At 38.6% G+C, this 14,174-nt stretch overlaps 1 protein-coding gene across 10 annotated transcripts in view; it reads left to right on the plus strand.

Moving 5' to 3' along the window:
* SPIDR (scaffold protein involved in DNA repair) overlaps positions 1-14,174 on the plus strand; it is a 415,411-nt gene that overhangs the window by 28,672 nt on the left and 372,565 nt on the right. For 6 of the 10 annotated variants that reach the window (XR_002478925.2, XM_021672883.2, XM_021672884.2 and 3 more), the window contains exons 2-4: positions 1,269-1,424; positions 4,340-4,406; positions 10,875-11,057. Coding sequence is in view for 9 of the 10 variants with exons in the window: in XM_021672883.2 (XP_021528558.2) it covers positions 1,269-1,424; positions 4,340-4,406; positions 10,875-11,057 (406 nt within the window). In the remaining variant the exon portion in view is untranslated. Of the gene's footprint in view, positions 1-1,268; positions 1,425-4,339; positions 4,407-10,874; positions 11,058-14,174 lie in introns of those variants that run through there. The other 4 variants (XM_021672887.2, XM_021672882.2, XM_064384160.1 and 1 more) reach the window with 3 other exon arrangements.

Here is a 14,174-nt window from a genome sequence, read left to right on the forward strand (position 1 = left end):
CACGCACCACTGTGCCCAGCTAATTTTTTGTATTTTTAGTAGAGACGGGGTTTCACTGTGTTGACCAGGATGGTCTCGATCTCTTGACCTCGTGATCCACCCGCCTCGGCCTCCCAAAGTGCTGGGATTACAGGCTTGAGCCACCGCGCCCGGCCCTGTTGCTTATTTTTATGTCACAGTCTTCTGAAATGTTAGAAGGAAGCAGGATTTAGGATACTTTTTTTTTTTTTAAAGAATGTGGGCTCTCACTGTGTTGCCCAGGTTGAAGTGCAATGGTGCGATCATAGCTCACTGCAGCCTCAAACTCCTGGGCTCAGGTGATCCTCCTGGTTCAGCCTGCTGTGTAGCTGGAACCACACTTGTGTGCCACCATGCCCAGCTCACTAAAAAGTTTTTTTTTAAGAGATGGAGTCTTGCTATGTTGCCTGGACTGGTCTTGAACTCCTGGGCTCATGAAATCCCCAGCTCACTAAAAAAGTTTTTTTTTAAGAGATGGGGTCTTGCTATGTTGCCTGGGCTGGTCTTGAACTCCTGGGCTCATGAAATCCTCCTGCCTTGGCCACTAAAAGTGTTGGGATTACAAGTGTGAGCCATGGCACCCAGTGAAGCATAGCTTTTGTAACTTGTGTTATTTTCATATGGCTTATAAAAATAGGGCCACTTGTGTATTTGTCTTACAGATTCTTCCCGACTTTGCTCCATCTGGACCTTTTCTGTGTGTCTGCCACCCTTGTGCTGCTTAGTAGATTCCACTCCCAACACTTTCAGTGAGGGGCCCAGAAGGGAGACCAGTTTTGGGTGACCAGTTTCGGGTGGCCCAGGCTGCTCCCATCTCTTCACATCTTCTTACGGTGGAGCCCCTGCTCTCACCTAGATTCAGGTGCCGTTCTCAGTTCTGTCATTCACTCTTCTCAGATCTGCCATCCGCTCTGCTTCCTAGGGAGCACTGATGTCTAGGTTCTCACGGCCTCCTTGACTCTCTTACTTCCCTTGGCGTCTTTCCTCTCAGATACTGATCCATGCCAGACTTTGGAGACTTGGTGGTTTGTCTTTACCCACTTGTGTCTTGGAGTTTGCTGATTAATTCTGTTTCTGTGTTTTTGACTTTGTTGTCTAATTGCTCTTTATGTGACGATTTAGAGACATTCAAAAACTGCCTTTTCTAATGCCACTCCTAGGTTTTCAAATTGTAAATTGTAAACTTAATGTCTATTTAATGAAGTTGATTTTGTTTGTTTTCTTTTTTCTTTTAATAATCATCTCCACAGAGAAAAAGGAGTTGGGATATAGAATGCCCATCCTTTCCAGGAGAAGGACCACTGCAGTTGAGAAGAGCAGGACTCAGGACACCTGGGGCAGCTGCCTCCCTCTCTGAAGCATGGCTTAGGTGTGGAGAAGGATTTCAGGACACTTCTGGGACTCTGGTAAAGTATCTGTAGAATTGTTTTCCCTGAATGCCAAAGAGGAAATCCTATCTGAGTGTTCAAAACATTGTAATTACATTTCATTGAACTCCCTTTCTTATTCTTTCAGGTCACTGTAATTGATGCACCCCTTTTACTTCCCTTTCATTCCTTGAATAATCGTGGCAAGTTAATATTCACTTTTTTTTTTTTTTTTTTTGGAAACAGAGTCTTACTTTGTTGCCCAGACTGGAGTACAGTGACATAATCATAGCTCACTCCAATCTTGAACTCTCGGGCTCAGGTTATCTTGCCTCAGCCTCTTGAATAGCTAAGACTACAGTTATATGCCACCATGCCTAGCTAATTATTATTATTTTTTTTGAGATGGAGTCTCACTTTGTCGCCCAGGCTACAGTGCAGTGGCACTGTCTTGGCTCACTGCAACCTCCGCTTCCCGAGTTCAAGCAATTCTCCTGCCTCAGCCTCTTGAGTAGCTGGGATTACAGGTACATGCCACCACACCCGGCTGATTTTTGTATTTTCAGTAGAGACCAGGTTTCACCGTGTTGACCAGGCTGGTTTGGAACTCCTGACCTCAGGTAATCCACCCACCTCGGCCTCCCAGAGTGTTGGGATTACAGGCATGAGCCACTGTGCCCATCTGCCTGGCTAATTTTTCAAAAACTTTCTGTAGAGACAGGGTCTTGTTATGTTGCCTAGGCTGCTCTCTAACTCCTGGCTGCAAGAGATCCTCCCACCTCCACTTCCCAGAGTGCTGGGATTACGGGTGTGAGCTACTGTTCCTGGCTATACTCACTTTTTTAATTCATGCAGAACCTTTCTGCTTCTTTGTTTGTAAATGAAGGATATTTACTAAGAATGTTCTCAGAAGATGAAACCATTGAGTATACCACTCTTCACAAGAAACGTATTCATGAAGTGCTTATAGTGGCATATTCTGGAGATGTTGTAGGTTTGCTTCAGGACCAAGGCAATAAAGTGATCACATGAATTCTTTGGTTTCCCAGTGCATATAAAAGTTACATTTATATTGTAGTGTAGGCTATTAAGTATGCAATAGCATTATGTCTAAAAAAGCAATGTACTTATCTTAATTTAAAAATACTTTATTGCTAAAAAAAAAAATGCTAACAATCATAGGAACCTTCACCAAAGTGTAATCTTTTTGCTAGGGGAGAGTCTTGCCTTGATGCTGATGGCTGCTGACTGATCAGGTTGTTGGTGGTTGAAGGTTGGGGTGGCTGTGGCAGTTTCTTAAAATAAGGCAAAAGTGAAGTTTGTCACATCTATTTACTGTTCCTTTCATGAAAGATTTCTGAGTAGCATGTGATGCTCATAACATTTGACCTGTAATAGCACTTCTTTCAAAATTAGACTCAATCCTCCCAAAGCCTGCCACTGCTTTATCAACTAAGTTTATAGGATATTCTGAATTCTTTGTTATCACTTCAACAGTGTTCACAGCATTTTCACCAGGAGTAGATTTTATTTCCAGGAACCACTTTCCTTGTTCATCCATAAGAATTAACTCTTCATCTGGTTAGATCTATCCAGATCACTAAAACTCTGTATTAACAATAATGCTGTTTTACTTACTTATCATTTGTATGTTCACTGGAGTAGTACTTTTAATTTCCTTCAAGAACTTTCCTTTGCATTCTCAACTGGCTTAATGGTTTGGTTCAAGAGGTCTAGCTTTTAGCCTATCTTGGTTTTTGTCATGCCTTCCTATAGCTTAGTTATTTCCAGTTTTTTTGTTGTTGTTTTCTTTTCTTTTTCTTTTTGAGATGGAGTCTTGCTCTGTTGCCCAGGCTGGAGTGCAGTGGTGCACTCTTGGCTCACTGCAAACTCTGCCTCCTGGGTTCAAACGATTCTCCCGTCTCAGCCTCCCGAGTAACTGGGATTACAGGCACCTGCCACTAGGCTCAGCTAATTTTTGTATTTTTAGTAGAGACCAGGTTTCACCAGGTTGGTCAGGCCTCGGCCTCCCAAAGTGCTAGGATCATAGGTGTGAGCCACTGTGCACAGCCATTTCAAACTTTTGATTTAAGGTGTGAGACATTCAGCTGTTCTTCACTTGAGCACTTAGATGCCATTGTAAGGTTATTAATTGGCTTAATTTTAATATTGTTGTGTTGCAGGGAATAGGAGGCCTAAGGAGAAGGTGAGAGATGGAGGAGCAGTTGGTTGGTGGAGCAGTCAGAGCACACACAACATTTATTAATTTTGCTGTCTTATTTTGGTTTTGACTGTGGCACCTCAAATCAGTTACAGTAGTAATAACAGATCACTGATCTCATACTATCATAACAGATTTAATAATGATGAAGTTTGAAATCTTGGAAGACTTATCCAAATATGACACAGAAGCACAAGTTTATAGGTGAGCACATGTGGTCAGAAAAATGGCGCCCATAGAATTGGGCACAGGATTGCCAGAAATTTTCAGTTTGTAAAAAAATGCTATATCTGCAAAGCACAGTAAAGTGAAGCACACTAAAATGACGTATGCCTGTGTATTCAGAATCTTTTGGCAATGAGATATTCTGGATAATTTTTGTATGTATGTGGTAACTTATAGAGGAATGATGTTATAAACTCAAGATAATTTGGGTCTGAGTAGTAATAAGTACCTCATAGGTGGTCAGAGTCATATGTATGAGCAGACAGTAACACTGAATGTTAATGTGAAACGTTTTGGTCAGGCAGATCTCTTCAGATTCTGGAAAAATATAACAAGTTTATAAATACATGAGGAGTATATGCTCTGGGAATACTGAAATTAGTGAATTGGTAAAGGATATCAGAGAAGAAAATGTTAAGAAGAGTGTAGTTTAAGATTTTGATATTTTGTAAAATATTGGTTCTTTTTAGCATTTGCCACATAAATTTCATCATTATTTTGCCTGTAGTCATTATCAGCTGAAGAGAAGACGACTACAGAAAATCACCTTGAATTATCACCTAGACCCAAGCAAGGTAATACTATTTTGTTGATTTCTTGATAGAGAAGATATAAGATTACATTCTTCTGTGATTATTTTAAAAATTTGCTTTCTAAAAAAGTTATGTGGTTTGGGTAGATTATATCATAGTTAAAAAACATCAAGACAATGTAAAAAGATTTTTGAGAACTCTTTTTTTTTTTTTTGGAGACAGAGTTTCACTCTTGTTACCCAGGCTGGAGTGCAATGGCACAATCTTGGCTCACCGCAACCTCCGCCTCCTGGGTTCAGGCAATCTCCTGCCTCAGCCTCCTGAGTAGCTGGGATTACAGGCACGCGCCACCATGCCCAGCTAATTTTTTGTATTTTTAGTAGAGACGGGATTTCACCATGTTGACCAGGATGGTCTCGATCTCTTGACCTCGTGATCCACCCGCCTCGGCCTCCCAAAGTGCTGGGATTACAGGCGTGAGCCACCGCGCCCGGCCGAGAACTCTTTCATTGCTGTCACCATCTACTGCATTTCTCCTGCCCACCTACAGATAATTAACATTTTTTGTGTGTCCTTCCTGAGTTCATTTTTATCACAGAGCCCAGTAGGTTAGCTGATGCTCATAGCGTCAGGGTTTCTCTTTTTATTATTTTAATCTGATTTGGGAAAGAAATGTGACCTATAGCATAAGAACTAGACTGCTTCAGGCTAGGAAACTTTCAAGCTATAAGAAGGAGAAAATTCTGTTCAAACACTAGAGTGTTTGACAAATGAGGTTGCATTTGTGTCCTGCAGCAGGACATCCAGAGGGCTAGACTCTGAATTCTGTAGCCTGAGTGTGGAATTGGTTCTCATGGTCAGGAGGTAGTGGCTGAATTCTTTAAGCTGAATTCTTGGAAGAGTGTAGGTGCTGAGGATTTTCGCCAAATCTGCTCTGCCTTTCCTTTGGGAAGGAATGTCCTTCCCAGTGTCTCTACCTTTGGCTAGAAGCTATTACACAGAGTCACCTCCACTAAAGATACTTGAGTGAAATTAAGGCTTTGTAGATTGGTATGTTGCTGCTAAAGAAAATTGGGGTTACTAGTAATGAAGAAGGGGTGGATATCAGGTAGGCCGCTGGTTCTGCTGCCACAGTCAGTCAGCCCTGCTGTGAGTGTGTAGGAAGAGTGAGGACTTGTGACTTACTGGATCTTGCTCTGTCCTGGCTCTATCATCTTTAAAAACTAAACTAAACATTCTCAGTCTCAGTTTTGTATCTGGAGAATGGACGTAATCATTGGGTTATTATGAGCATTAAGTGAGCTAAGAAAAGTAGATAAAATGCTTAGTTAAAAGGTGCTTGATTGAGGACAGCAGTTGCTTACATGTCTGATGGCAGAAAGAGCTGTGTGAAAGCCTCTTCAGAGTTCTACAGAGTGAACTGACTTTCTGCGACATTCTAAACCATATTATTATTTCACTGACATAGAAGGGGGTTCTTTTCTATGCAAATGAAAAACAAAATTTGCCAAAGTGTTTCTTTAAAATTCATAAAATAGTGTATTATGGAATAAACTGGTACACATCTTTTAAATACTACTTTTAAATACTATAGTCTTTTGATAGAACTGCAGAAGCTGTTGGCAGAGACAAGCCTCTGACCTTATGCACACATTACAGAAGCATGTTCCCCTACTCTGCTTCCCAGCTGTCTTAAAAATACTACCGCCTCACCCAAAATATAGTACAGAATTTTTATCTTGGAATATTTCTTAATAGGATTTCTTAAACTAATACTTTAGAAGCTACTGTTAAAAATGAACCAGTTCTAGGAAATCCCTCAAGTCCCTTTTTCTATCAGTCTCTACTACAAATAGCAAGCCTTTATTAAGTTATTAACAATACTTTTTTTTGCTTAACAAGCTGCGTATATTATAAATAAAGTAACTATACATTCATACAAGCTCTTATAACCTTTCAGAATATATTGATCATTCTGCAGAGTAGAGAGTACATCAGAGTATTGGTCAAATAAGTACTGGCATGGGAAAATCATCCAAAATATCATTTTGTTATTAAAGACAAGGTAACAACTTATTTAATATTTCTTTCTCAAAGTTGAATTTACTATACATATTTTAAATCTCCAGAAAAGATTCAAACCATAGCTGTTTAAAGAAAAATATTTTTCCTCCCCATATACTATAAAGGTTTAGAAACCAAATTAACTTGATCTTTGAATATTACAGCATTTGGCACTATGAGAAAAGGAAAAAATTAAAATTAGCTGGCTAATAAAAAATTACTAACTTTCTTACTATTTCTGGACCTCCCTTTTTCCCCACTGGACCACTGGCTCCTTAAGGGCAGACCCCATCTGTTGCTCATCTTTATATCCCAGCTGAACTAGTTCCCAAAGGTTGGATCACAGCCTTTGGAAGTACCACAAACTGGGTGGCTTAATCAGCAGAAACTGTCTCACAGTTCTGTAGGCCAGAACTCCAAAATGAAGCTGTTGGCAGGGTTGGTTCCTTCTGAGGGCTGTAGGGGAAGAATCTGTTCTAGACCGCTCTCCTTGGCTTGTAGATGACTGCCTTCTCCTTCTGTCTCTTTGCCAGGTCTCTTCACATTGTCTTCTCAGTGCATGTCTGTCTTTGTGTCCAGATTTCCTCTTATAAGGATACCAGTCATCTTGGATTGGGGCCCACCCTAATGATCTCACTTGAATTTCATTACCTCTGTGATCACCTCATTTCCAAATAAAGTCACATTCTGCGGTACAGAAGGTTAGGACTTCAACATATGAATTTTGGGGGGGACACCGTTCAGCTCATAACACCAGGTGCTAGGACAGTGCCTGGCACACAGTGGGCACCCTGAAATGTTCAGTCCGGCTAATATTCATCCTACGGTTCCATTGGAATGAGCCTTGATCTCAAGGATACTCTCTTTTCAGCAAGTAAAATGAGTTTCTAATCAATTCCTGGTAGTGGTTTTAACTATCTAGTTGTCCAGTCAGGTGCCTATAATTCATGGGTTTATAAATCTAGAGTCCTGTTCTCTGAGGTTTTGAATGACATAACTAATGATTATCCTGTCTTTTAAATTAGATGGTGCAAAAGCACCTATTACATATTTCCTTAGCTACTCACACCTAACTAATGGTGAAAGCAATTGCAGGTCTGTCTTGACTTGGGAGCTTCGCATAATGGTTAAGAACATGGACTCGGAAGCTAAACTGCTTCGGTGAATCTCTCAGGCACCACAGCTGCTGGCGGAAAAGAGGCATTACATTTGAGAAGTCATTTCCAATGAATGACTCATAACCTAGAAACTGTATGAATAAAGCTGGTAAATTCACCTAAATATAAAGGGAAAAACAGCATGGCCAAAATGACACACATAAGTCTGGTAGGGTGGCACACGTCTGTAGTCCCAGCTACTTGGGGAGGCTGTGGCGGGAAGATCACTTGAGCCCAGGAGTTTGAGGCTGCAGTGTGCTGTGATCATCCCTGTGTATAGCAGCTGCACTCCATCCTGGGCAACATAGCAAGACCACATCTCTTACAAAAAAATTACACGTGTATACACAAAATTTAAAATTCAGAAAAACCAGGGAAAACATTTGTGGCTCACGTCACAGACCAAGGCTGATCTTTTTAATAAAGAACTATCAGAAGTTAATCTAGGGGAAAAAAGATAACTATTGCAAAAATAATGATTATGAAGGGACTGTTTTCAGGAAACATAAATGATTTTCAAACATATGAAAAGATGCTCAGCCTCAAGGGCACTGAGAGATCATTTTTTTCTGATCAGTTCATCCAAAATCTTAGCATATGTCTGTTCTTTTATGTTCTTTTGAAGTCTTTTAAAAACATGTACTTTGGTTTTACATATCTTCTAAGTTTCTTATAGGTTTATTTTTTTTGCTACTGCTTTAAATTTGATTTCTGAATTGCAGTTTGTACCTTGCTACCTTTATTGGACTTTCTTATTAATGGTAGTAGCTTTTTGGTTGATTTCTTGACTTTTCCATGAATTAATTTTATAATTTGCAAATAGTGATAATTTTCTTTTCAACTTATTTTTCAGATGCATAACTGATAGAGATTGATAATGTCTCTTGCAAGCAAGTACTCAGCTTAGTTTTATTAGCTATTTAGATAGATGTAGATTCTTAAGGATATTCTGAATAGTTTATTTTTCCTTTTATAACATGAACAATAGGCCACTTCAGTAATTCTAGATGTTTGTGGCACAAAGTAAGTGTTCAGTAAATGTTGACTATTCTGTGTTTTTGTGCCTTTGTAAGTACGGTTTTTTCAGACATCATCTTGTCAGTGAATCCTCTTTTCCTGGTCAGTGCAAAGTAGAACATTCAGTTTTTTGTGCCACCATTATTCTATGACATACATCTGGTATAGTGTTAATTTTTTTTCATGATTATTGTTTCCTTCCAGACCACACATATTCCTTGTGAGAAGGAGTTTTCTTTTCTTTTTTAAAGATAGGTTCTTACTCTGTTACTCAGGCTGGAATGCAGTGGCACAATCATAGTTCACTACAACTTCAAACTTTTTCACTTAAACTTGTCTTCTTGTTTCAGACTCCCGACTAGCTGGGACTACAGGGATGTACCACCATGCCCAGCTAATCTTTAAATTTCTTATAGTATAAGGGATCTCACTGTGTTGCCTAGGCTGGAGTTTTCTTTGTTTCTTCATGGCTTACTGTATCAGAGGGGTTCTGTAAATATATATCTAATGAAGCCTAAGTTTATTTTCTGTAAAACATGAATTTTGTAAATATCTCATTTCTTAATTTCATAGTGTTTTGAGATGTGCTTTGAAATATGTCAAATACCATACCACATAGGATAAGATATATATATATATGTGTATATATATATATGTACATACATTTTAGCATTATATTTACAATTATGAATGTGAACAGAATAACTGATTTTTATTAGGTATATATTCTTTTTCTGATCAGTATCAGAAAAATTTGCTGTTGACTTTTGATTCTGCCAAGATGAAATAGCCCCATTCTGTCTAGGTTTTCCGCGTATCAGAATGGCTACAATAAAAAATAGTAACAACACCAAATACTGGTGAGGTTGTGGAGAAACTGGATCACCAGTACATTGCAAGCATACGGTAAAATGGTACAGCCACTCTGGAAAACAGTCTGGCCATTTCTTAAAGACTAAGCATGCAATTACCATATAACTCAACAGCTGCACCCTTAGGCATTTGTCCTAGAGAATGAAAATTAAATTCACATAAAATCCTGTACACAGATGTTCATAAGCAGCTTTGTTCATAATAGCCCCAAACTAGAAACAACACAGATGTCCTTCAGCAAGTGAATGATGAAACAAACTATGGTGCATAGTACCATGGTGTACTATTCAGTAATAAAAAGAAGATAAATGTTGATATACACAACTGAGATGACTATCTAGGAAATGATGCTGAGTGGAAAAAAAAGCCAATCCTAAAAGGTTACATACTGATTTCATTTATGTAACATTTTTTTTTTTCTTTGAGACTGAGTTTCACTCTTGTTGCCCAGGCTGGAGTTCAGTGACTTGATCTTGGCTCACTGTAACCTCTGCCTGCTGGGTTCAAGCGATTCTCCTGCTTCAGCCTCCCGAGTAGCTGGGATTACAGATGCTGCAACCGTGCCCAGCTAATTTTTTATATTTTTAGTAGAGACGGGGTTTCACCATGTTGGCCAGGCTGGTCTCGATCATATAACATTCTTAAAATGAAAAAATTACAGAAATGCAAAACTGAGTAGTGGTTGACAGAGTTCAAGGATTGATATGGGGCCAGGAGATGATGTGGCAATAAAAAGGTAATACAGGGCATCCTGTGGTGATAGAATTGATCTGTAGCTTGACTGGATCAATGTTAGTATCCTGGTTATGTTGTACTACAGTTTTGCAAGATGTTACCATTGGAGGGACTGGGTGAAGGGATACAAGGATTTTCTCTGTTATTTCTTACATATAGTTATATGTGAATCTACTAGTATCTTAAAATAAAAAGTTTAATTAAATACAAGGTTTGCTGTCAAGTGTTCTATGCACCCTGCTCCCAGAGCTCTTAACACAGCAAAGGAAGCACACAGAAGCATTCCTGTTATTCATAAGTTTGAGTTTGTGGTTTGCATTTAAAAAGATTTTTTTGTTTCATCAAATATCCCAGGAAGTTATACTTTTATAAATGTTATTTCAAGTCTTACTTTTCCAGTTTTCTTTTGTGCTCCAGTCATTTTCCTTTTCTTGTATAACTTAACCAGTTCTACCTCTTTTTCTTCTTGGAACTTCGCTTCAACTCAGAGAATGTTAGTGAGATTGTACATAGCACTTTAGGCAGGAAGATTTGATGTAGACATTCCTTTTCCTATCACAGAGTTTTGTGTATTTGTGACTTTGGCAAAATTGCATGCATAAAATTGTATTCTGATAAATAGCCATATAAGAGGATCATGTTTATGTGCTTTCTTTTTCTTCAGCAGAAACCACCACATCTAAGAGCACCAATGAGCTTACAGACATTACATGGAGTTCCAGTGGAAGTGATTTGTCAGATGAAGATAAGACACTTTCTAAATTACAGAGAAATAATGGACATGGCTCTAGAATAGACAGATTTTGTAACAGGAACATCTTGTGTCCAGAAGATGGGGCCAGTGAAGGTAAATTGATAATTTTGTTAGAAATCCAGTTTCTGTTAAATATTGGATTTAATATTGGGAGAAACTTACATTCCTTTCTAGTATTTATCATTAACATTCCACCTATCAGAATGGCTACAATAAAAAATAGTGACAATACCAAATGCTGATGAAGTTGTGGAGAGACAGGATCACCAATACACTGCAGGTACACAGTAAAATGGTACAGCCACTTTGGAAAACAGTCTGGCAGTTTCTTAAAGACTAACTATGCAGTTACCATGTAACCCAGCAACTGCACCCTTAGACATTTGTCCCAGAGAATGAAAATTAAATTCCTTTCTAATAGGATTTTACTGAGTCCCACCCTCTGTGCTAAACACTTCGGAAACATTTTCTTACTTAATATTTCTCACAGTAACTGTAAGAGATTGGTATTATTTTTACAGTTAACAACTTAAGCTTGGGCTTACAAGAATGGATTGGGATTCCATTTTAGGTCTCTTTCACTCCATAGCCAGTTCCTTCAACTTTTATACAGTGCTACACCCACACTGCCTTCTTGCCAACCTGTTATTGTTGAGTAAATACTGTGACAACCGATGTGTGATAGAGGTGTAACATACTGACAAATTTCTATTCAGATGGTGTTTTATATTGTGTCATGTGTTAGATAATTTAAAGCAAAGTTTCTTATCCTTGACACTCTTGACATTTTGGGTCAGATGATTCTTTGCTATGGGGAGAAGCACCTTCCTATGCTCTGTAGGATATTCTGTGTCCCTGGCTCCTACCTGCTGGGTCATGGTAGCATCCCAGCCACAGGGATGATAAACAAAGATGTCTCCAGATGTTGTCAGGGGTCTCCTGAAGTACAAAAATCACCCCTAGTTGATAACCACATATGTAGAATTATGGAAATCATGTCCTTTTCGAAATTTTAAAATATACAAATCATCTGGAGTATTTAAAGATCTTAATGTTTTCAAAATAAGTTTATGACTTTTAACTCTGACAGTTCATGGTAGTTACTTAGGGTTAGGTTTGTACAGACAGCTTCTCCAGAGGGTAGTTAAATTCTTTTGACCACTTTGTATCTCATTTTAGTAATTCAATACCCTTGACATTTTAGTAGTTACCAGGTGAAGTGGTGTTTTAAGATTATGTATAAGCTGATAGCACCTGTATTATTAATTCAGACACATTAAATGAAATTTATTGTTACGTCACCCTTGGTTTGTCTTCATACGTTTCAGAATACAATTTCAGTAGTACAACTTTGTGCTTTTTGTGGATACATAGTATGGTTTGCAAATTACATCTCAATAGAGCTGGTATTTTTTTAAAAAAGTTTATCTTCCGTGAATAGGAACATTCAGTACTTTCTAAAACTTAACAGTGGAAAGATGCTTTGGGCTAATTACTTAAGAATGAGTTTATAGTACTTTAAAATTGTTGACTTATCTTAAAAAGTTGAGCACTAGGTGACAAGCAGGTGATCCCTTGGGGTTTGTGTAATCCTGTATACAGCTTTTGGTTTATCTTTCTCTCCCCCCACTCCCCATCCTCTGCTCGTCTCCTTCCTGCCCCCACTTCTTCCTCCCTTTTCACATTTACTGGATAACAACTGTTAACATTTATCAAGTTTTTGTTTGACTCAGACGTTTGGCTGGGTGTCAGATATGCTTACTTCCTTTGATGTCTGCTGTATCTTGTGAGCTAAGTAGTATCCTCATTTAAGAAGAAATATGGGACTTGGAGAAGTCAAGTCACTTGCCCAGAGTCACATAATGAATAAGTGTGCCAGCTGGTAACCAGAACCATGTTTGTCTAACTTCGATGCCGTGTACCTCAGCACTGTTGTGGTGGTCACCAAAGCTGGCCTCATATCAGAATTACCTTGTGAGCTTTAAAAACAATATTCTTAATGCTGAATACAAGCTCAATATATAAAAATCCATTTAAATTTTATATAAGTAACAAATTATAGTACAGTTTTAAAAAATGTTATTTACATTAATATAACAAAAATAAAATGTTAGATCTAAAATACAAAATGTGTAAGATATTTAGAATTATATAAAAGATTAACAGAAATTAAAATGGAAATTTAAAAAAAGCAAAACAATATTCCTAGACCTTTTTGCAGTTCTGCTGGATTAGTCTCTGGGCCTTAAGGCCTGGAATTGGGCTTGAGAAGGAAGAGTCCTGACTTAAAATTTCAAAATATTTTTCTCTTAAAAATACTTTCCCTTCCTTTTTTTTTTTTTGGAAACGAAGTCTCACTGTGTCACCCAGTCACTCAGGCTGAAGTGCAATGGCGCATTCTCTGCTCACTCCAGCTTCTGCCTCTTGGATTCAAGTGATTCTCCTGCCTCAGCCTCCTGAGTAGCTGGTGTTACAGGCGTGCACCACCACACCCGGCTAATTTTTGTATTTTTAGTGGAGACAGGGTTTCACCATGTTGGCCAGGCTGGTCTCAAACTCCTGACCTCAAGTAATCTGCCTGCTTCGGCCTCCCAAAGTGCTGGAATTACAGATGTAAGTTGCTGTGCCTGGCCTCCCTTCCATATGGTTTTTACCAATTATCTAAAAGTTAATATAACTTTGGGAAAATCTCTTAACTTATTGGAGAGAGACCCAATTTCCTTATCTGTAAAATGCAAATTTAAGTGTAATAGTAGTATTCCTGCTTTTTAAAAGTTTTGTGACTACAAAAGTTTTGTCATGAAAGTCCCAGTTATTTCCTAGCATGTATCACATTGCAATATGTATTAATCTGTAGACTACACCAGGCTAGGAATAGTGCTGTTTTCTCTCTTGTATTTGTTTATTTTGTATTGTGAGTATCTTGAATGGTGTGATGGGCTCTTTTTAGGCACTTGCTTTGTCTAATGAATGAATGAGTGCTTCACAGATGTGTGATGCTGGCAGCAGCTCTGAGGGCACTTGTGTTTTTCCCTTGTCTCTCCCTGGCTTCCTGTTGGGAAGGTTCAGCAACCTAGAGAATCTCTAATATGTTCTCCTGTCTGGCTTCCATGACTAAATATGATGTTAGTGTGGGAAGTAGTTGCCATTATGCATCTGCTTCTCTCAATAGTGGTCTGACCTTCAGTCTGTTATGATCATTATAGTGGC

The sequence above is a fragment of the Aotus nancymaae genome, unplaced genomic scaffold, assembly GCF_030222135.1.
Source record: "Aotus nancymaae isolate 86718 unplaced genomic scaffold, 86718_ANA_hifiasm-v0.15.2.pri h1tg000036l, whole genome shotgun sequence".
In the NCBI taxonomy this organism is placed as follows: Eukaryota; Metazoa; Chordata; class Mammalia; order Primates; family Aotidae; genus Aotus; species Aotus nancymaae.